This window comes from Salvelinus fontinalis, chromosome 13, assembly GCF_029448725.1.
Source record: "Salvelinus fontinalis isolate EN_2023a chromosome 13, ASM2944872v1, whole genome shotgun sequence".
Taxonomy (NCBI): Eukaryota; Metazoa; Chordata; class Actinopteri; order Salmoniformes; family Salmonidae; genus Salvelinus; species Salvelinus fontinalis.
In genome coordinates this window covers 40,050,969-40,074,851 of record NC_074677.1, presented here as the reverse complement: position 1 = coordinate 40,074,851, position 23,883 = coordinate 40,050,969, and the positions used below count along the sequence as shown (strand labels likewise).

At 43.4% G+C, this 23,883-nt stretch overlaps 1 protein-coding gene across 4 annotated transcripts in view; it reads right to left on the bottom strand.

The window, feature by feature from the left end:
• Positions 1-23,883, bottom strand: part of LOC129868659 (calcium/calmodulin-dependent protein kinase type II subunit alpha) — an 82,406-nt gene that overhangs the window by 52,619 nt on the left and 5,904 nt on the right. For all 4 annotated transcript variants that reach the window (XM_055942832.1, XM_055942833.1, XM_055942829.1 and 1 more), the window contains exon 2: positions 22,523-22,617. In XM_055942832.1, the coding sequence (XP_055798807.1) occupies positions 22,523-22,617 (95 nt within the window). The remainder of the gene's footprint in view (positions 1-22,522; positions 22,618-23,883) is intronic.

The window sequence follows — 23,883 nt, the reverse complement described above, 5'->3', positions numbered from 1 at the left end:
GTGGCAAGCAGAGATAGGTGGGAGGGGCTGAGGGAAGCTGAGGGTTGAGATAAGAGGGAGTGGAGTTGTTGGGTGGGGGATAGAATGACGGTTAAAGATAAAAGTATTTTTAAAAATTAAGTCAAAATAAAACATAATAGAAAGTATGTTGAATGACACTGAGGGGCAGTGTTTTTACACCTAATGTCGGTTTGTCTGAGGCTGATGCCGTGCAGGTGTTTGTACACATGCATATACACACACTCTCATTCAAATGCACAACATGTGCACACACACTGACACACACACAGGTAAACAGTGCCGTACATGCACTCAAACATATTCAGTTGGCCTTGCCGTTATGATGTGTTGTGTTGGAGGGCTGGCAGTCCAATAAAAACATTCAATAAAAATACAAATAAAAAATGAAAATAAAAACTTACACACATTGCTGACACAGTCTCCAGATAGTAATGTATAGAGCCATGATTGCATAGAACTCCCATCTCAGATTGCTCAAGTGAACAGCAAACCTGGTTTCAAAAAACAGATAAAGCAACACCTCTGAGCAAAGCAAATGTATGTAGTTCTGTCCTTGAGCTCTTCTTGTCTATTAATGTTCTGTATTATGTTTCATGTTTTGTGTGGACCCCAGGAAGAGTAGCTGCTGCTTTGACAACAGCTAATGGGGATCCTAATAAATGACTAAATACTGAATAATACTGTTATAATACCCTTATATTATTATTAATACCCTTTTTCCTTAAGAGATGTTTGAAAAGAAGGCCTGAAATTTCAGCATTTTCTCAAGTTGGCGTTTTGGCCTGCCTGGCGACGTCACAAGGCGGTTTAAGTTAATAGACAAATAACAAAGGGAGTTTCAAACCTCTCCACCAATAACATCTATGTTTCAGGACACATATCCCTCCCATTAGGCTCCTTCAATTAGGTCCCTCACTTAGACCACACCCACACAGTCCTAGAAAAATTCTTGCTTGAGAAATAGCTTTTCGCTAAGAAGCAATTTTTGTTTATTTTTGACCATTTTAATTGAAAATGATCACGGTAAGATATTGTTACCCAGATATTATTTGAAATGTAGATTAAAAAAACCAGCTACATTGGACCATTAATACCAGTGTTGATGATACGGAAGGAAAAAATATTGTACAGTGCCTTCAGAAAGTATTCACACCCCTTGACTTTTTTCACATTTTGTTGTGTTACAGCCTGAATTTAAAATGGATTACTTTCAGATGTGTCACTGGCCTACACACAATATCCCATAATATCCAAGTGGAATTATGTTATTAGAAATGTTTACAAATTAATAAAAAATGAAAAGCTGAAATGTTTTGAGTCAATAGGTATTCAAACCCTTTGTTGGCAAGCCTAAAAAGGAGGAGAAAATTGTATTTGTTTAACAAGTGGCATAATAAGATGCATGGACTCTGCCTGTGCGCAATAATAGTGTTTAACATGATTTTTGAATGACTACCTCATCTCTTCACCCCACACGTACACTTATCTGTAAGGTCCTTCAGTCAAGCAGTGAATTTCAAACAGATTCAACCACAAAGACCAGGGAGGTTTTCCAATGCCTCGCAAGTGAAGGGCACCAATTGGTAGATGGGTAAAAAAAAATCTGAAGCAGACATTGAATATCCCTTCGAGCATGTTGAAGTTATTCATTAAACGTTGGATGGTGAATCAATACACCAGCTCAGGGATTTCACCATGATGCCAATGGTGACTTTAAAACAGTTACAGAGTTTAATGGTTGTGATATGATAAAACTGAGGATGGATCAACAACATTGTAGTTACTCCACAATGCTACCCTAAATGACAGAGTGAAAAGAAGAAAGCCTGTACAGAATAAAAATATTCCAAAACATGCATGCTATTTGCAGTATGGCACTCAAGTAAAACTGCAAACAATTTGGCAAAGAAATTACATTTATGTCCTGAATACAAAGCATTACGTTTGCAGCAAATCCAACACAACAATCTTCATATTTGCAAGCATGGTGATGGCTGTGTTATGTCATTTTACCTTTATTTAGCTAGGCAAGTCAGTCAACAATAAATTCTTATCTACAATGACAGCCTACACCGGCCAAACCCGGACGACGCTGGGCCAATTGTGCGCCACTCTATGGGACTCCAAATCCCAGCTGGTTGTGATACAGCCTGGATTTGAACCAGGGTGTCTGTAGTGACACCTCAAGCGCTGAGCGGCAGTGCCATAGACAGCTGCACCACTCGGGAGCCCTGGGGAGTTTTTTAGGATTAAAGATAAACGGACTAGAGCTAAGCACAGGCAAAAACCTGGTTCAGTCTGCTTTCCAACAGACACTGGGAGACAAATTCACCTTTCAGCAGGGCAATAACCTAAAACCAAATATACACTGAATTTGCTTACCAAGACGACATTGAATGTTCCTGAATGGCCTAGTTACAGTTTGACTTAAATCGGTGTAACGGTCCTGACCTGTTTTATGTTGTTTTTGTATGTGTTTATGGTCAGGGCGTGTGTTTTGGGTGGGCAGTCTATGTTTTGTATTTCTAGGTTGGTTTTTGTGTTCGGCCTGGTGTGATTCTCAATTAGAGACAGGTGTGTATCGTTTGTCTCTAATTGAGAGTCATACTAAGGCAGCCAGGGTTTCACTGGGGTTTTGTGGGTGTTTGTTCCTGTGTCCACACAGGACGGTTGAAGGTTAGTCACGTTTGTTGTTTTGTAGTTTTTGTAGTGTCTTGTTTGCTGTTTTCATTAAAAGATGGCTTATTTCCCTCAATCCGCATCTTGGTCCTATCCATGCTCCTCCTCGTCTAAGGGGGAGAACAACAATGACTGCCTTTACAGAAACACCCACCACAACAGGACCAAGCGGATTGAGGAGAGAGAAAAGGAACTAAAGCAATGGAGAGAAGAGGAATGGAGTTGGGAACAAATATTCAACGGAGAAGGACCCTGGGCTAAGGTTGGTGTGAATCGCCGCTCGCGGGAGGAGAAGAAGGCAGCCACAGCCCAGGAGCGCTGGTATGAGGAGGCAGCACATAGGAGAGGCCGGAAGCCCGAGAGGCTCACCCAAAAATTTCTTGGGGGGGGGGCTAAAGGGGAGTGTGGCGAAGCCGGGTTGGATACCTGAGCCAACTCCCCAGGCTTGCCGTGGAGTAAGAGGGCGTCGTACTGGTCAGACACCGTGTTATGCGGTAAAGCGCACGGTGTCCCCAGTACGCGTGCTTAGCCCAGTGCGGGCTATTCCACCTTGCCGCACTGGGAGGGCTAGGTTGGGCATCGAGCCGAGTGCCATGAAGCCGGCCCAAAGTATCTGGTCTCCAGTACGTCTCCTCGGGCCGGCGTACATGGCACCAGCCTTACAGGTGGTGTCCCCGGTTCGCCTGCAGAGCCCAGTGCGGGCTATTCCACCTCGCCGCACTGGCAGGGCTACGGGGACCATTCAACCTGGTAAGGTTGGGGAGGCTCGGTGCTCAAGAGCACGTGTCCTCCTTCACGGTCCGGTATATCCGGCGCCACCTTCCCACCCCAGCTCAGTACCACCAGTGCCTACACCACGCACCAGGCTTCCAGTGCATCTCCAGAGCCCTGTTCCTCTTCCACGCACTCTCCCTATGGTGCGTGTCTCCAGCCCGGTACCTCCAGTTCCGGTACCACGCACCAGGCCTAGAGTGCGCCACGAGAGTCCAGTGTGCCCAGTTCCTGTTCCCCGCACTCGCCCTGAGGTGCGTGCCCTCAGCCCGGTACCTCCAGTTCCGGTACCACGCACCAGGCCTATAGTGCGTCTCAGCCGGCCAGAGTCTGCCGTCTGCCTAGCGCCAGGGCCGTCCTGCCATGACCAGCCAGAGCCGTCCTGTCATGACCAGCCAGAGCCGTCCTGCCATGACCAGCCAGAGCCGTCCTGCCATGACCAGCCAGAGCCGTCCTGCCATGACCAGCCAGAGCCGTCCTGCCATGACCAGCCAGAGCCGTCCTGCCATGACCAGCCAGAGCCGTCCTGCCATGACCAGCCAGAGCCGTCCTGCCATGACCTGCCAGAGCCGTCCAGCCAGGACCTGCCAGAGCCGTCCAGCCAGGACCTGCCAGAGCCGTCCAGCCAGGACCTGCCAGAGCCGTCCAGCCAGGACCTGCCAGAGCCGTCCAGCCAGGATCTGCCAGAGCCGTCCAGCCAGGATCTGCCAGAGCCGTCCAGCCAGGATCTGCCAGAGCCGTCCAGCCAGGACCTGCCAGAGCCGTCCAGCCAGGACCTGCCGGAGTCCCTACGCCCGGACCTGCCGGAGTCCCTACGCCCGGACCGGTCGGAGTCCCTACGCCCGGACCGGTCGGAGTCCCTACGCCCGGACCGGTCGGAGTCCCTACGCCCGGACCGGTCGGAGTCCCTACGCCCGGACCGGTCGGAGTCCCTACGCCCGGACCGGTCGGAGTCCCTCAGCCCGGACCTGCCGGAGTCCCTCAGCCCGGACCTGCCGGAGTCCCTCAGCCAGGACCTGCCGGAGTCCCTCAGCCAGGACCTGCCGGAGTCCCTCAGCCAGGACCTGCCGGAGTCCCTCAGCCAGGACCTGCCGGAGTCCCTCAGCCAGGACCTGCCGGAGTCCCTCAGCCAGGACCTGCCGGAGTCCCTCAGCCAGGACCTGCCGGAGTCCCTCAGCCAGGACCTGCCGGAGTCCCTCAGCCAGGACCTGCCGGAGTCCCTCAGCCAGGACCTGCCGGAGTCCCTCAGCCAGGACCTGCCGCCCCTTATCCCGGTGCCGCCCCTTATCCCGGTGCCGCCCCTTATCCCGGTGCCGCCCCTTATCCCGGTGCCGCCCCTTATCCCGGTGCTGCCCCTTATCCCGGTGCTGCCCCTTCATTTAGGTGGTGTTAGTGGGAGGGTGGTCATTGGGAGGGGGATAAAGAAGCGGGGATTGATTATGGTGGGGTGGGGACCTCGCCCTCAGCCTGAGCCACCACCGTGGTCAACTGCCCACCCAGACCCTCCCCTGGACTTTGTGCTGGTGCGCCCGGCGTTCGCACCTTGAGGGGGGGGGTTCTGTAACGGTCCTGACCTGTTTTATGTTGTTTTTGTATGTGTTTATGGTCAGGGCGTGTGTTTTGGGTGGGCAGTCTATGTTTTGTATTTCTAGGTTGGTTTTTGTGTTCGGCCTGGTGTGATTCTCAATTAGAGACAGGTGTGTATCGTTTGTCTCTAATTGAGAGTCATACTAAGGCAGCCAGGGTTTCACTGGGGTTTTGTGGGTGTTTGTTCCTGTGTCCACACAGGACGGTTGAAGGTTAGTCACGTTTGTTGTTTTGTAGTTTTTGTAGTGTCTTGTTTGCTGTTTTCATTAAAAGATGGCTTATTTCCCTCAATCCGCATCTTGGTCCTATCCATGCTCCTCCTCGTCTAAGGGGGAGAACAACAATGACTGCCTTTACAATCGGCTTCAAAATCTATGACAAGACTTAAAAATGGCTGAGACAACCAGCTTGACAGAGCTTGAAGAATTGTTTAAAAGAATATTGTACAATTCAGGTGTGCAAAGCTCTTAGAGACAAACCCAGAAAGAATCACAGGTGTAATCACTGTCATATGTGATTCTAACATGCATTGACTCAGGGTGTTGAATACTTTCTGAAGGCACTGAAGACGCTGGCGGTTAACAGTGCTGGTAATGTATAATGAGGGTGTGGGTGGGAGGGTGGGAGGGGGTGATGATGGGCATGGTGCAAAGTAGGATGTTCGGGAAAAGAGAGAGGTCACATCGCCACGAGCCACTTTCCTCACTAATGAAAGTGAGGGGGAGGGCAGCCAGTGGAATAACAGTGCCGCTTTGCCAAATAAATGCTACCTTCCTGTGTGAGAGCGGAGGGCTTTCTGCGGTATTAATGAGCAATCCAAATTGGCAAATGAGGAAGAGGAGACCCCCTTTTCCCCTCGTAATTTCTACCCCTCTATTTAATAATACAGCCCTTCACTGTCTGCACAATCTGTAGAGCTCAATCGGGGACAGAGAAGGCCCGTATCAGCCCTAAAGTCCTACAAAGCCATTGTCCCTCTTCATCAAGTTCATGATCGCATCGGAGATTGGATAAGCCAAGCCTCCTCCATCGCCCAGGCTTTTCTTGTGTGAGCGGAAGCTTCACAAAACCCCAAGTGCTGTGTAGCAGCTACATGTGTCATTATAAATGAGTAATGTTTCAGTGGTTCCACCATTAGACAGATGAGATATGAAACAAATATCCCCTCGTTCTTTACTTCTATAATATTTGTTGCCGTACCAGCGTTTTAATAAGTGTATGACAATCTCCCCCCCCGTACAGCCCTCCTGTACCGTACTGTATCCATTGTAAGGTATAAGCAAAGATATGTTCTGGACTTTGAAAATGGTGTTGCTAAGCAACGCTGCGGAATATACCAGAAATAGAATTATAAGATATATGAGTTTGAAAAAAAACTACAGAGGGAAAAGTCACAGCAAACTTAGTTATTATAACCCTGTATAAATCCTCCAACGGGGAGGATTTCAAATAAAAACTTCAACAACACTGAGCACAGGTCAACGGCAATATACAAGGAGAGTGTGAGACTACAATGAACCTTACAAAACAGTTTCCCAATCATGTATTACCCAACAACAGTCAAAGAGCAAATTACATAAGCCGTAGAAAATGATATGTCCAATACACCATACCAGTGGAACTTTGTACAGTATCATTGGTGTTCACTATTCAGTGAATGGATTTACAACTTAACATATGTACAGTATTGATTAACACATCGACACAGACACCATGCCAATGGGTGGTCTCATTTTGCACTCTTGCTGCATGGACTTTAACCTGTAAGGTTAATATCTCGGCAAACATGGACCTGACCCTGGACGAAAACCTGCGCAGTTTGTCTCCAAGTAGACGCACAATAAATACACTTTTGGATAGTGTGATGCCTTGAGTTTGTTTTTACTATGACGAATACACATTTTGGTGTGATGCCTTTTTTTAAATCTAAAGTCAGAAATAAAGCTCACTCACAAATGATTTGGGTTAAATGTTCCAACCAGTATATTATCAGAATGCTAATGGGCCTCCTCTGCTACTCAGCCAAGTGTCTTTCCCTGCTCCATGCAATCCATTCTGTTCACCCTTACACCTGAGCCTTACACCTGAGCCTTACACCCGAGCCTTACACCTGAGGGTCCCCAACCCAAAGTCAGTGTCTACATAGCAAGTAGAGAGGCAGGCTTTGTGTAAAAAAGTAAATAGTAACATGAAAAATCCTCACTAATCATTTTGGAGCATAGCATCTGCATGTATATTATCTCAAGAAGAAATGTCTGCCAAGTCTGCCATAGCCAATTACAGAGGCACACCAACTCATTAGACAGTAACTTAATTATGTGCATCCTATTATTGTGACCTGTGATTTAAAGCATGAGGAGGTCATATTAAAGGAGTGGTTGACTTTTCTTTTTATTAACCAAATCTCTATTTTTGATGTAAAAGGGACGTCATTGTCACGTTCCTGACCTATTTATGTTAGTTTGTTGTATGTGTTAGTTGGTCAGGACGTGAGTTTGGGTGGGCATTCTATGTTTTCTGTTTCTATGTTGGTTTATGGGTTGCCTGGTATGGCTCTTAATTAGAGGCAGGTGTTTGGCGTTCCTCTAATTGAGAGTCATATTTAGGTAGGTTGTTTCACAGTGTTCGTTGTGGGTGGTTGTCTCCTGTGTCAGTGTTTGTCGCACCATACAGGACTGTTCGGTTTGTTTGTTCATCGTCATTTATGTGTAGGCTATTTTCCCTGTTCGTGCGTTCTTCGTGTTTATGTGAGTTCGTCGTCCAGGTCTGTCTACACCGTTTGTTGTTTTGTTAGTTTATAGTCAAGTTCGTGTTTTTTCGTCTTTCTGTAATAAATGATGTCATCACTACCCGCTGCGCCTTGGTTCCATCACTACTCCTCCTTTTCGGTTGAAGAGGAGGAGGACCACCGTTACAGTCATAGAAGGGTCCAGAAGCTTGTTTTTTACGATTTCATTTGGTTTTGAGAAACTTACCGCACCAGCAGTAGACTTCCTCATTGCTTGTTCTGCAGTATAGGGGCCATGGCTAAACATGAACAAAGTCTCCAAAAATACCCAAATACATCCTTTTTAGAAACGGCAAATGTTGTACCTTTCATACTTTTTCCACCAACTTTACCAGACCGGCAACTTTTTTTCTGCCTTTCCTTTATATCTGAAAGGTATTGCCGGTATCAAAGCTGGAACTTTTAATTCCGCCAAAAAACTTAGTAATCATTTGAGTAAAGTTTTGCCTACAGCTTAGTATTGAAACCATAATGCTGAGGAGGCATTGGCACACACTCTGCTCCTAAAGAGTAACTTTCATGAGGGAAAAAAAATGTTTCATCGAAGACCAGATGTTTTTGGATTAGTTATAGTGAAACATGTAAATTCTGGTCTTTATTTTGACAGCTCGTTGCAAAAGTGATATATTTTGGTCTTTTAGTAGTAAATCAATTTTTTTCTAGCTCTTTTTTTACTGTCTTTTTATGTCATGTTTCATATGGTATGTATTCATTTGTGGATGTACATCACCCATTGTGTATGAATTACAATTTGTATTATGTGTTACGGATTTTCAAAATGTACAATATGTTGCGAATTTGCAAATCGTATGATAAGTTATGAATTGTAGCTAGGTGGCTATGTGGTTAACATGCTAAGTAGTTGCAAGGTAGCTAAAAAGCAGTAAGTAGTTGTAAAGTTGCTGATCAGCTAAAATTCGAATGATCCTTGATGGTCCATGATGAGAACTTCCAACCTTTGGGTTTCTAGACATTCCCGTTATACACCCATCCATCCATCCAACCAACCACAACCCACAATCTGTCTTATGTAACCATACCAAACCTAACATATACTAATTTAAGTGTCCTGGATTTAAATTTACTCTGTTACGTCTAGTCTATGAGACCAGGCTGGAATTACTGTGGGAATAAATATCATGGAACAGGGAAAATACTGGAATAAAGTAGGCTAATCGAATTGAACGTATGTATCAAATTGTTGCTTACTAAAACTCCCAAAGTCATCCAATCCTTGTAAAACATTTGAAGCAATAGCCTACCTGCGTGTGGTCAACGAGATGATATTCACATCAGCACCGATATGACATGATTGGAATAGCCTCATCGTGCTGCTTTGAGACAAGCGTGGGGACTCTTCTTGATAAATCAATCAATGTCCGATTTTTGTTTTCACTAAATCTCTATTTGGATATTGGTTATAGGCTACAATTAGGCTGGTGAAATGTTAGCTAGGTTGGGGCGAGTGCTGCTCATGAGCATCTCGTCTAGTTGTCTCATTTATTTCAACATTTTGCCATATTATGTAGTTTAACAAATTGATTATTTTACTCCTAGTCGCTTAGTAGCCTAGGCCTACTCCCGGCCGAAAGGCTGTGACTTAATGTGGTTTTATTTCACTGAATCTCCATCTCTATAGGCTATTTGTTTCATTGGTTTCTGTCTGGGCAAATAAGTGGAGGTGATATAGCTCATCTATTCGTTTGCTCATCTATCACTCATCAGAAAAACGTAGCATGGAATAATGTAGCCTGAATCAAGAATATTAGTTGTATTTTATTACTTTATATGCCATTATATTCTTACTATAAAATCTATGTCTGTTGAATGTGATTGGGTAGGTGTGTCTTGTCCGGTTAATGAACAAAATAATGAACTATTGATTTCATTTGGATGGCAGCCATGGCTGCACAGACCCGTAACATAGGCCTAATTATACTCAAAATATGCTATTCTATTCTTTTGAAAATACATCTTATTAGTCTTCTGTTTCTTAGGACCTGTCTAAACTAATGAATAATGGATTTATTTTTGATGGTGTATACTCTCAATGGATTTATTAAAATAGACGCCCACCAGCATCTGCACACCACTACCACCACTTTTCCCCGGCAATGCTGCATGTGCACGGGAGGTATAACAAGCGCATGTAGGCAAGAATGTGGTAAAAAAAAACAGTAATAGAGAGTCAAACATGGTAGGTAGAGAGTCAACACGTAGAGAGTCAGTAGGTAGAGAGTCAGTAGGTAAAGAGTCAGTAGGTAGAGAGTCAGCACGTAGAGAATCAGTAGGTAGAGAGTCAGTAGGTAGAGAGTCAGTAGGTAAAGAGTCAGTAGGTAGAGAGTCAGCACGTAGAGAATCAGTAGGTAGAGAGTCAGTAGGTAGAGAGTCAGTAGGTAGAGAGTCAGTAGGTAGAGAGTCAGTAGGTAGAGAGTCAGCACGTAGAGAGTCAGTAGGTAGAGAGTCAGTAGGTAGAGAATCAGTAGGTAGAGAGTCAGCACGTAGAGAGTCAGTAGGTAGAGAGTCAGTAGGTAGAGAGTCAGTAGGTAGAGAGTCAGTAGGTAGAGAGTCAGTAGGTAGAGAGTCAGTAGGTAGAGAGTCAGTAGGTAGAGAGTCAGTAGGTAGAGAATCAGTAGGCAGAGAGTCAGTAGGTAGAGAATCAGTAGGTAGAGAGTCAGTAGGTAGAGAATCAGTAGGTAGAGAGTCAGTAGGTAGAGAGTCAGTAGGTAGAGAGTCAGCACGTAGAGAATCAGTAGGTAGAGAGTCAGCATGTAGAGAGTCCGTAGGTAGAGAGTCAGCACTTAGAGAGTCAGTAGGTAGAGAGTCAGCATGTAGAGAGTCAGTAGGTAGAGAGTCAGCACTTAGAGAGTCAGTAGGTAGAGAGTCAGTAGGTAGAGAGTCAGTAGGTAGAGAGTCAGTATGTAGAGAGTCAGTAGGTAGAGAGTCAGCACTTAGAGAGTCAGTAGGTAGAGAGTCAGCACTTAGAGAGTCAGTAGGTAGAGAGTCAGTAGGTAGAGAGTCAGCACGTAGAGAGTCAGTAGGTAGAGTCAGTAGGTAGAGAGTCAGTAGGTAGAGAGTCAGCATGTAGAGAGTCAGTAGGTAGAGAGTCAGTAGGTAGAGAGTCAGTAGGTAGAGAGTCATTATGTAGAGAGTCAGTAGGTAGAGAGTCAGCACTTAGAGAGTCCGTAGGTAGAGAGTCAGCACTTAGAGAGTCCGTAGGTAGAGAGTCAGCACTTAGAGAGTCCGTAGGTAGAGAGTCAGCATGTAGAGAGTCCGTAGGTAGAGAGTCAGTAGGTAGAGAGTCAGCATGTGCTCAGTCTGACACCATCTCCTTCCCCTCCGTAACCTTCCTACTGCCTATACCTCCCCTTCCTCCCTGCTCTCTCTTCACTCCCTCCCTCCCCTCGCTCCTCTCTTTTCCCTCCTTCCCTCCTCTCTTCCCTCCGCCTCCTCCCTCTCAGGTGAATCAGCAGGCCCACGCTAGGTCCTCTGAGGGCCCTTCAATCAGGCTGCGCCCAGCAGTCCTCTCGTTGTTGTTTAAACGATGTGTCACCGCGCGCCCTTCACACGAGAGCCCGGTAGGAGGACATGGTCGGAACATCGAGCCAATATCAGCCTCTTCTGGTGGTCAATGTCCGTGTCACAGCGCTGTGGTTCTGGTGACGAGATATTTAGTGTAGTTCTCACACAATAAAATGGTTTTGAAATGTTGATACTTCAATACAACACACAACACTACCTGTTTAAACTCACCAAATGGCATTGTAAATATCAAGCAAGTGGTGCTTATCTGGAAGAGCCGTAGCTCAGGTATACTCTGACTCTGGAAATATGAGTCCGTATACAATATAAATTCCTCCTAGCAATACAAGTACATTTCAACCATTTTAAGCAAATATGTTGGCAGTGATGTTGGCTCAGGAGCCTCTCCTTCAGCAGCTCAGTTGGTTGTTATATGGGTTGCATCACAACAAACTGAAGAAAAACCTTTAAAGAATCTCAAAGGCAGGAATTGTTAACTCATTAATATTAATGCATCAGAGCTTTTGATTCATCACAGTCTTTCTCAGTAAAGTCTCCCCCGCAAGACACAAAGTGATTTGGTTTTACAAAGAATGTGCACATTTGCACAAACTCCCACCACGGGGAAGGTATAGAGTTGTGTCACTCTCTCACCTTAGTGACTAATGCTGTTCAGGAACACTTCAACAAATGTGAAGCAAAAGACCTGGAAAGCCAAGTTGAAAGTCAACGCTTCATTATGACACTTAACAAAGTTTGAATCGTGGCAACATGAAATGCACAGTCTTGAACAGACATTGACCCTTAAAATCCCCTAATAGGACTGAGTGTGTTGGGCTTTAGTGGAAAAGGAATGGATAAAAGAAGAATCTATGGTGCGGAGGAGGGATGGGAAACCGGGTGAAATGGGAGTTGCTTGCCAGGGATAAAGAAGAGGAGGATGATACAGCAGAGCAACCTGGATTGGTAGACGTTCAATTAGACACGTTCGTTTACGGTACCATTTAAAAGGGTTTTTCTTTATTTTTACTATTTACTACATTGTAGAATAATAGTGAAGACATCAAAACTATGAAATAACACATATGGAATCATGTAGTAACCAAAAAAGTGTTAAACAAATCAAAATAGATTTTATATTTGAGATTCTTCAAAGTAGCCACCCTTTGCCTTCATGACAGATTTGCACACTCTTGGCATTCTCTCAACCAGCCTAATGAGGTAGTACCTGGAATGCATTTCAATTTACAGGTGTGCCTTGTTAACCTGTTGGGGATGGGGGCGCTGTTTAGACTATTTATGCTAATTTGGCTAATTTTTTAAACGGCTTCCCACAAAATCCTTGATCGTACAATATGCATATTATTATTATTATTGGATAGAAAACAGTCTATAGTTTCTATAGGAGTTGAAATTTTGTCTCTAAGTGGAACAGAGCCCATTCTACAGCAATTTCCCTGACATGGAGTCAGATTTGAGAAATGTTGGCCACTTTTCTGAAGTCAGTTAAAAGGGCACTGTCGTTGCTATGACTATACGGACACTTCTTACGTCTTCCCCTGGATGCCTTTACGTGATGACGATTCCAACGGGGTCGATTGCGCGTTCACAGGCCCTACAAATGAAAAAACCCTGAAGCTAGTCATTCTTTGGGAGCTGCGTCATGAGCCTAGAGGACACCGGCGCGCACCTGTTCCAAGCGTTAGTTTAGCCTGTTATATTTCTCCGGTCATCTTTTCACTCGTTATAGGAGTTAAAAACATCATAAAGTAGTTAATTTAAAGCGTTTTATAGCAATTTATATCCGTTTAGTGCGATTTTGGGACATTTATTTTTGCAACGATGTGAAAAGTTGGGCACGCTTTTCAGTTCATCCCGAACGCAGTTGACATTTCCACATGGCAAGAGGACAGCTTTCCACCAAAAGACGATTTCTCCCAAGAAAGGATCCTTTGCCCAAGATACTGATGGAAGAACAGCTCAAGGTAGGACATTTTTATTATGATAAATCGTGTTTCTGTCGAAACATTTTAGTGGCTTAGGACGCCATGTTTTTTGACGTAGCTTCGCTTGGCGCAAACTGTATTGAAAAGTAAGGATAAATTAAAAAATGTAATAACGCAATTGTATTAAGAATTAAATTGTCTATCAATCCCTGTCCACCCTATATTTTTTAGTCACGTTTATGAGTATTTATGTATAAGAGTAGATCACTGTCTAAGTGGCGCAAGGACTTTTTCTTTACCAGCTTGTCTACATTTCACATTGTCTAACCATGATTTTGGTGGCTAAATATAAACATTTTCGATCAAACTGTATATGCATGTTGTAATGTGATGTTACAGGAGTGTCATCGGAAGAATTCTGAGAAGGTTAGTGAAAAAATTAATATCTTTTGGCGATGTTGACTTTTATCGCTCACTTTGGCTAGAATCAATGCTGGGCTGCTAATTGCTATGTGCTAAGCTAATATAACGATTTATTGTGTTTTCGCTGTAAGACACTTAGAAAATCTGAAATATTGTCTGTATTCACAGGATCTGTGTCTTTCGATTCGTGTATGCTGTGTATTTTTACGAAATGTTTGATGATTAGTAGTTAGGTAAACACGTTGCTCATTGTAATTATTCTAGTCCATTTGTGATGGTGGGTGCAATTGTAAACTATGCCATCTACCTGAAATATGCACTTTTTTCTAACAAAACCTATCCCATACCATAAATATGTTATCAGACTGTCATCTAATGAGTTTTTTTGTTGGTTAGGGGCTATAAATATCTTAGTTTAGCCGAATTGGTGATGGCTACTGGTGTTGGTGGACAAATAAAAGATGGTGGATTATGCTAATGTGTTTTTAGGTAATAGATGTACATCTTTACATATTGTGTCTTCCCTGTAAAACATTTTAAAAATCGGAAATGTTGACTGGATTCACAAGATCTGTGTCTTTCATTAGCTGTATTGGACTTTAATGTGTGAAAGTTAAATATTTTAAAAAAATATTTTTTTTGAATTTCGCGGCACTGGTTTTTCAGTGGGGGGGGGGGGGGGGGTGTGCCGCTAGCGCCACGCTGATCCTAGACAGGTTAAAAGTTAACGTGTGGAATTTCTTTCCTTCTTAAATAGGAGCAGTTGTAAATCATGCAGCGTTGTGTGTCACGACCGCAGATTTTAGAGAAACAACAAATGTCGGTACATATAAGTGTCTTATATCGGCTGAAAGCTTAAATTCTTGTTCATATAACTGCACTGTACAATTTACAGTAGCTATTACTGCGAAAAAATGCCATGCTATTGTTTGAGGAGAGCTCCTAACAACAAAACACTTTTTTCACCGCGATAGGTTTGATAAATTCACCTCTGAAGGTGAAATGTGTACTTACATTCCGAAATCATGCTCTGATTTATCATCCAAAGGGTCCCAGAGATAACATGAAATGTCATTTTGTTAGATAAAATCATTTTTCATATCCTAAAAAGGTCCATATAGCATGCACGATCGATTTTGTATTTCCACTCGTTCAATTTGCAAAGAAAGGAATCTAACCCTAAATCTAACCCTAAACGTTGTTTCAATGTTTCAACCAGTCAAAGCTAGCTAGATAGCCAATGAGCTGGGCTTTATGGGAGTATGCGGAAACCCCGTATCTGTTACAAAATTTGGCTGCTAACCTTGTGCGACAGTAAGCCTTTTCCTTTTGGACAAAAATTGCAAGAATATGGAGAGTTAAGAAGTTATGACAACTGGGTGTTTTGCAAATGTTGAATTTACAATATGGCTACTAATACTGGAAAAGCTAAATCAAAGTCCAGGTTTACAGATTTGACAATATTCTTGCAGAAAAATGTAATGTAAATGTGCCCTTCACGATTTGCCCAAATGTATCTGGGTGACTTCACACTAAATATCATGTAGCTTGCTCATACTTCAAGTTATCAGTATGAAACTTTGCACATACATTCCTGCCCTATTGTGGACACAATCGGAATTACAACCAGAGTGATGGCTAGATTTGGGACCTTTCTGTTGCATTTCAAAGCTAGTGGTAGAAAGAAAATACAAAAAAAACGGTTGTTTTTTTCTTTGTATTTTCTTCTACCAGATTTATTGTGTTATATTCTCCGACATTCAATTCACATTTCCACCACGAACTTCAAATTGTTTCCTTTCAAATGGTACCAAGAATATGCATATCCTTGATTCAGGGCCTGAGCTACAGGCAGTTAGATTTGGGTATGTCATTTTAGGCAAAAATTGAAAAAAAGGGGGGCTATTCCTAAGAAGTTATTCTTAATGCATTTGAGCCTATCAGTTGTGTTGTGACAAGATAGGGGTGGTATACAGACCAAGTCCATATAATGGCAAGAACAGCTCAAATAAGCAAAGAGAAATGACAGTCCATCATTACTTTAATTAAGACATGAAGGTCAGACAATAAGGAAAAGGTCAAGAACTTTGAAAGTTTCTTCAAGGGCAGTCGCAAAAACAATCAAGAACTATGATGAAGCTGGCTCTCATGAAAACCGGCACAGGAAAGGAAGACCCAGAGTTACCTTTGCTGCAGAGGATAAGTTCATTAGAGTCAACTGCACCTCAGAAATTGCAGCCCAAATAAATGCTTCATGGGAGACTGTGTGAATCAGGCCTTCATGGTCGAATTGCTGCAAAGAAACCATTACTAAAGGACACCAATAAGAAGAAGAGACTAGCTTGGGCCATGAAACATGAGCAATGGACATTAGACCGGTGGAAATCTTTCCTGCGTCTGATAAGTCCAAATTTGAGATTTTTGGTTCCAACCGCCTTGTCTTGATATTCGCATGTGTGGTTCTCACCGTGAAGCATGGAGGAGGAGGTGTGATGGTGTGGGGGTGCTCTGCTTGTGACACTGACAAGGGATTTATTTAGAATTCAAGGCACACTAAACCAGCATGACTACCACAGTATTCTGCAGCGATACGCCATCCCAAGTGGTTTGCGTTTAGTGGGACTATCATTTGTTTTTCAACAGGACAATGACCCAACACACCTCCAGGCTGTGAAAGGGCTATTTGACCAAGAAGGAGAGTGATGGAGTGCTGCATCAGATGACCTGACCTCCACAATCACCTGACCTCAACCGTATTGAGTTGGTTTGGGATGAGTTGGACCAAAGAGTTAAGGAAAAGCAGCTAACAAGTGCTCAAAATATCTGAGAACTCCTTCAAGACTGTTGGAAAAAGTATTCCAGGTGAAGTTGGTTGAGACAATGCCAAGTGTGCAAAGCTGTAATCAAGGCTACTCAAAGTGGCTACTTTGAAGAATCTCAAATATAAAATATATGTTGATTTGTTTACCACTTTTTTGGTTAATAAATGATTCCATATGTGTTACTTCAAAGTTTTGATGTATTCACTATTATTCTGCACATTTGTGGCCTGCTGCAGGTCATTTTGAATGACTCTGGCAGTGCTCCTCCTTGCACAAAGGCGGAGGTAGCGGTCCTGCTGCTGGGTTGTTGCCCTCCTACGGCCTCCTCCACGCCTCCTGATGGACCGGCCTGTCTCCTGGTAGCGCCTCCATGCTCTGGACACTACGCTGACAGACACAGCAAATCTTCTTGCCACAGCTCGCATTGATGTGCCATCCTGGATGAGCTGCACTACCTGAGCCACTTGTGTGGGTTGTAGACTCCGTCTCATGCTACCACTAGAGTGAGAGCACCGCCAGCATTCAAAAGTGACCAAAACATCAGCCAGTAAGCATAGGAACTGAGACGTGGTCTGTGGTCACCACCTGCAGAATCACTCCTTTATTGGGGGTGTCTTGCTAATTGCCTATAATTTCCACCTTTTGTCTATTCCATTTGCACAACAGCTTGTGAAATGTATTGTCAATCAGTGTTGCATCCTAAGTGAACAGTTTGATTTCACAGAAGTGTGATTGACTTGGAGTTACATTGTGTTGTTTAAGTGTTCCCTTTATTTTTTTGAGCAGTGTATATGTATTAATTTGTGGATGTCCATCATCCATTTTGTATGATATGTTACGAATTACAATTGGTACAATACGTTGCGAATTTGCAAAACATATAATATGCTATTACTTCTAGGTGGCTAGGTGGCTCATGCTAATGTTACCTAGGTGGCTAATGTTAGCTAGGTGCCAAACGTTAGCTATGCTAGAGGTTAGGGTTAGGGGTTTAGGGTTAAGGTTTAGGGTTAAGTTTAGGTTAAAGGGTTTGGGGAAGGCTTATCAAACATTTTAATTACTTGCAAAGTAGCTAAAAAAGTATCAAGTAGTTTCAAAGTTGCTAATCGGCTAAAATGCTAAAGTTGTCCGTGATGAGATTCAAACATGCAACCTTAGGGTTGCTATTTGCCTTATATGCCTACACATCCACCCCGACCAACCACCCTACTTTTGTTTTTGTGTTAAGTAACCTTCTGTCTTATTTAACATACCAAACGTAACATATCATACTAATTTGAGTGTCCCGGATTTACATTTTACTATGTTACGTCTAGTCTATGGGACCAGACTGAGTACAGAGGTGGGACATGGTGAGGTAGAGTAAGGCAGCAGTGGAGGCTCCTCAGAGAAGGAAGGGCAGGACCATCCTCCTCATTGAAAATCATTTTTTTTTTATTGTAAAACTTAAATAGTTATCCTTTTTAGATAAAACTATACTAAATATAATCACGTCACCAAATAATTTATTAAATCACACTATTTTGTAAAGAAGGTCTACATTAGCCTCAACAGCACTCTGTAGGGTAGCACCATGGGGTAGCCGGAGGACAGCTAGCTTCCGTCCTCATCTAGGTACATTAACTTCAATACAAAACCTAGGAGGCTCATGGTTCTCACCCCTTTCCAAAGACTTACACGGTAATTATGACAATTTCCGGAGGACGTCCTCCAACCTATCAGAGCTCTTGCAGCATGAACTGACATGTTGTCCACCCAATCAAAGGGTCAGAGAATGAATGTAGTACTTAAAGCATAAGCTACAGATAGCTAGCACTGCAGTGCATAACATGTGGTGAGTAGTTGACTCAAAGAGAGAACAGTTTAAAACAATCTAATTTCTTCCAAAATGAAGGAGAAGCAAGAGAGAAATAGACACTTTCCACTTTCAGTTTCACTTAATGTTACTCAGCTAGCAAACACCCTGCTCAAACAGAGAGATGCTATGTTAGCTAGGTGGCTATGACTTTCCAACACAACACTGGAACTCTTCCATATCAAGGTAAGTTTTTGGATTTACTCATTTATTGCGACTGCGGCCCACCGGTGTAACTGCTTACTGACTGTACACTGTAACGTTACTGCATGATTGTAGCGGGTTTACTAACTTGTTAGTTCTATTAGCTATGCTGACTATGATGTTACATTAGTTAATATGGTGACAGCGATGTAGACTGTATGTAGTGGTTTGGCTTGGAATGTTATTTTTTTGCCTGGTCACATACATTGAAGTCCACAAGTGAAGGGAAATGGTGAGAGGAGGAGAGTGCATTTATGCGTGAAGGAATACAGCGTGGCTGCCATGAAAATGAACTGTGTATTCATTCCGCTGATTCTGTTGAAAACGTTTCTTAAACGTAAGCAAAACGGGGATAAACATACCTGAATTTGTCCAATAAAAATTCTCATTTCCAACTGTTGGACTAATGAGTATACCCTATATCAGTTAGATGGAGGTAAGAGTGTGCAAGACGGTATTGAATGTCACTGTCCGTCCGTATGTCATTGTCTGTCACCTCAAATTTGTCTCTCAACCTGTGTGCACCTACGTTGTAAACTGTCATTCATAGGCTAGGTTGCAGCAACCTCATGATGGGTATAGGGAAAATTCCAGTATCATGTAGCAGCCTAAACCAATCGCTGTTATATTGAACTGGGTGAACGGAATATGAATGACAGTCATCCAATATGCTGTAATAGAAATTAGGCCATGCTCAAAAAAACTGACCGCCACTGTAAGGCAGTAGGCTTCACAGCTGAGGTGAGGGGGCCAAGGAAGCTGTCTTTGTTAGAATCAATCTTTAACCAGGGGATGAGGACCCAATAACATGCTCAAACCAGTGTCGATTCTGCTTATATTGTAGCTAGCTAATTAAAACTGGATCAGCGCGTGCCCCCTTGTATGAGAGGAGTGAACCTGGGGCCTGTCGGAATGTTTAGGGGAGATTGTCAGATTGCACTTGTTGTCGTGGCTGTGCTTCCATTCTCTGCCAGTCTGGCACAGCCTAATGACTTCAGATGAGAGTTGCTGCCATACAAAGGAGCCGCTGAGGCTTTCATGCCTCCTCAGGCAACAGTGTCCTGTGTGTCGACACACAGGCAGTGAGTGGGTGTGCGTGGTTGTGCTACACAGTCACTTCGTTCTTACTGATGAGGACCTTGTCAACTCTGAATTGATTTTATGTTCAGCTGTTGACTACAGCAGTAGTTGACTTAGCTAACTTAAAACAGTCATGGATTTTGGCCCGGGGTCACACGAGTTCAGGGCTTGCTGCTGTGATCTGTTCAGGAATCCTGACGATGATTAGGTGCTTGTTTTATTTGTATTGTTATTTTAATTTTAGCATATGGAGTCCCACTGAGACCAACGTCTCGTTTGCAAGGGAGCTCAGCAGCAATTAGACATCAAAAGTTATAGACATAAATACTTCAATCAAGGCGGAGCATAGGAAACACAAAAAAATACAGAAATACAATTATGAAAAACAAGCAAACTCTGTTAATCTGAATGGCCCGAAAGCCATTAAATGCCAAAATTAAGATGAACAGTTTACAATACACAGCCATGATGTTTGAATTTCATCTGGCTGTTAGCTATGTAAACAGTGTAGATTTTTTATATGTTTTGTTTTCAAGTAAAAAAAAAAAAAAGCTCATAGATAATGAAATGTTGTGATACAAAGTGATCTAAGTGAAGAGATAGACGCAAAGTGGAGGAAATCGCCTATCTATTGTTCATTACATTCTCAGAAGTATGAAGTTAACTCAGGCTAGAATATCCTCCATCCGGTTAATACAAGACACCTCTCTCTCACTCTCACTCTCACTCTCACTCTCACTCTCACTCTCACTCTCACTCTGTCTGTCTGTCTGTCTGTCTGTCTGTCTGTCTGTCTGTCTGTCTGTCTGTCTGTCTGTCTGTCTGTCTCTCTCTCTCTGTCTCCCTCTCTCTCTCTCTCTCTCTCTCTCTTAATAGGCCGACAGAGGAGGAGAGGAAATATTTAATGAATAGCTCTGCTTGTCTTTTGTCTCTTTCTCTGGTGCACTCCTCTCGTTCAGCGCACCTTCTCTGCCTGTCTGCCCGCCAGCAGCTCAGTGATACAGTGCAGCTACATGGGTTAGTTCAATGAGGAGTCATGCTCCCTGCACTCCACCACTCTGTAACATGCTCGTAAAAGGAGATTCACCCAATACCGCCTTTGAATTGATTGAGCAGCCTAACAGCCAAGGCCCATTATATGGAGCTTAAGTCTACCACCACTCCATGGATTTCCCTCAATAGTGCTAATGCTATGCTGTAGCTACTGCAAGTATAAACCCAAATACCGTCTCACCAGGTCAAAAGACTATAGGTGGCAGTACGATTATGCAAATGTTGAATTTACATTTTCTAATTCCTGCGTACTCCCGGCCATTCCTCTGTACTACTTGTGTATTCTTTCACAGTCTCCTTGTAGCAGAGATGTCAACATGTTTCAGTTGAGTGGTATCACTCAACTGCTGCTGCTGCTCAGGCTCGACCCCCGAAGGCCAATTCAGCTCAGCACAACGCAAAAATTAATGCAAGTGGATGCATTATTACAGACTGCCTTACAGTGTTTCCCAAGGAGACATGATAGGTCTTGATTGAGTTAGGATGGATTCCTTTGACTTGAGTGAGTGCGTGTGGCGTGTGTGCCATGCATGTGAATATTATCTATAGTTTTTATGCAAGATATATATTGATTTTTTTACTGTTTTATATGATAAGGTACATACATTGATGAACAGTATATCAAATGAACATTGTGTAGGAGGTGTGAGTTGCTGATAACTAGCGTACCTGTGGGGCATTCTGGTTCCTCCCACACTCCTACCAGACAGTAGTGCTGCATCCAAAATGGCATCCTATTTCCTGTATAGGGCCCTGTGGGCCCTGGTCAAAAGTAGTGAAGAGGATGCCATTTTAGACACAGCCTAGGTTTTTCATCTCAAACAGCACCAGAAAATCAGATTTTTTTTCAAATGAAAAGAAGAACACTTTGTCTGCTGTGTGGTCCCTCAGAATGCCTTGGTATATGCCAGCCTGTTAATTAATGTTAAAGACGGAATCCGAGTTAGGGGAAACAGAACCACTGTCCTCCCTCAGCCACTTTGTTATTGTTTTTGTTTAGTTAGACGAAACGGAGGTGAGGAGCGTCAAGCATCGCGGTACATATTCGGCTGTTCTATCGCGCGTGCCGTGATGTCGTCGGGAAGAAAACAGTGTTCGTTGTTTGCACTGACTTATGTTGTTGTTGTGATACCCCAAACAGACGTGGCAGTTTCCTCATTAAGGATTCCAGCTCTATGGCACCTTGTTGCCACTGACTATTAGTAACTATTACAAACTATTATGAAGTCACCGCTACTTGTTTGTCTCACGTCGTTTCAAGGTTATTAATTACAATGGACCAGCAATACTAAGAGTAAATGTCATATCAATTTGGTGTCTACGGAGAAGTGTTTTACTGCAAACCCGCTGTCAAGCGTAGGATCACAGACTAAACTGAGCAACAACAGTAGTTGACATCCCGGTAGAGAATGTTACAACTATAATTCATTGACCAGATGATCACAAGAAGGGGCTGTCTTCTTTAGGACTAGGGGGGGGGGGGACTGAAAAAGGAATGTGCCAATCAAACCGTGGAAAACCACAGTCAGATATCCAGTCAGTTCAAAACATTTTAAAAAATGTGAGCCAGCAGCGTTCTCCAGGTCAGTACCCAACGAAGGATTCTGGCAAAACTGAGGATGAAATGAGTTTCACGTTTCAAGTTTTAATGTCACATGCACAAGTACAATGAAATGCCTTTCTTGCAAACTGAAAACCCAACAATGCAATAATCGCCATGGGGACTGTTAAAACATATTTAGGGGAGTTGGAGAGGGATAAGAAAACGTACCCCTGGCAGAGAGCTTCTTGGTGTTGATGATCTTAGCAGCATACTCTTGCCCTGAGAGGACCTTGACGCATCTACGCACCACAGAAAAAGCTCCCCTGGGAAAAAGCAGAAGACAAAAATGCATATTGAACTGCACAGTCATGGTGAATATTCATTTTGTTTTCCAATTAACTTGAACGTAATGGTTTTGCACCTAAAGTGGTTAATGTGTCATTCGTTTCATGGTCAAAGTTAAACTGCAAGCTAAATGCAGACCGAGGCTATGGCACTCATTCACAGTCTGACGCGGAAAAATACATTCCCTGACAATTGCAATGTGGGCATTCTTTTAGGAAAATTTGACAAATACTGTGGTTGATATTTGAACCGGCATCTTGCCATGAGGCACAAAACACTTTTGAGTTGTACAATAGCAAGATTGCAACAAAATCAGGCATTGACCGACGATCCCAGAGAGATCAGGTTGGAGTTCAAGAACATGCAATCCTCATGACTGAGACACCACCACCTTTCAAACTGAAGACAGAGACACGGGGTCAGTGCTAGCCCGAGCTTCTGTTCCAAACCAAACCTAATCTGCCGTCTCTTTTATTCAACCATTGTGGCCTTTTCCCTCTGTGTGCGTAGCTCAAGTGGCCTTAGGGAAACAGCAAGTAGATCAAAGGAGCCCTGTGGATGGCTGTGGGGGGGGGGGGGGGGGGCAGACAAGACAGTTCATTCTGCCCAAACCAGATGAAACAGACAGCATCGTCTCTCTCTCTCTTTCTTTCGGCAGCACTTCCTCATGGTAATCCTGTGGCTCTGCTCTGGAAGGATTGGTTAATTGAGTTACTGTGTTAGGAATTGCTTGTGAGTCTCGAAACGACACATGAACTTGATTGTGTGGATCCAGATTGAGACAGGGCTTCACCCTGGCCACTGTACCATCGTTTATTTCATCAGTACTACTGTCAGTGCACATCAGGAAAAAGGCCAGTACAGGTCGGAGACAGACGGGACACGGCCATCGATCATTCAGTGCCGTAATCATCATTGCCACTTTCATTGTTCAGATCTGTTCTGATCTCGAGAAAATTGCACTCACGTCACATTCACGGTGTCAAAATGTCAGCTAATTCATCAGACATGATGTGTGCGCAGCACAACCATCACCTGTGAGAGTTTAGCGTTAACAAAAAATATATATATATATACACTATCGTTCAAAAGTTTGGGGTCAGTTAGAAATGTCTTTGTTTTCCATCAAAACGTACCTGAAATGAGTTTCAAAATGAATAGTAAACATAGTCAAGACGTTGACAAGGTGATAAGTAATGATTTTTTTACTGAAATAATAATTGTGTCCTTTAAACTTTGCTTTC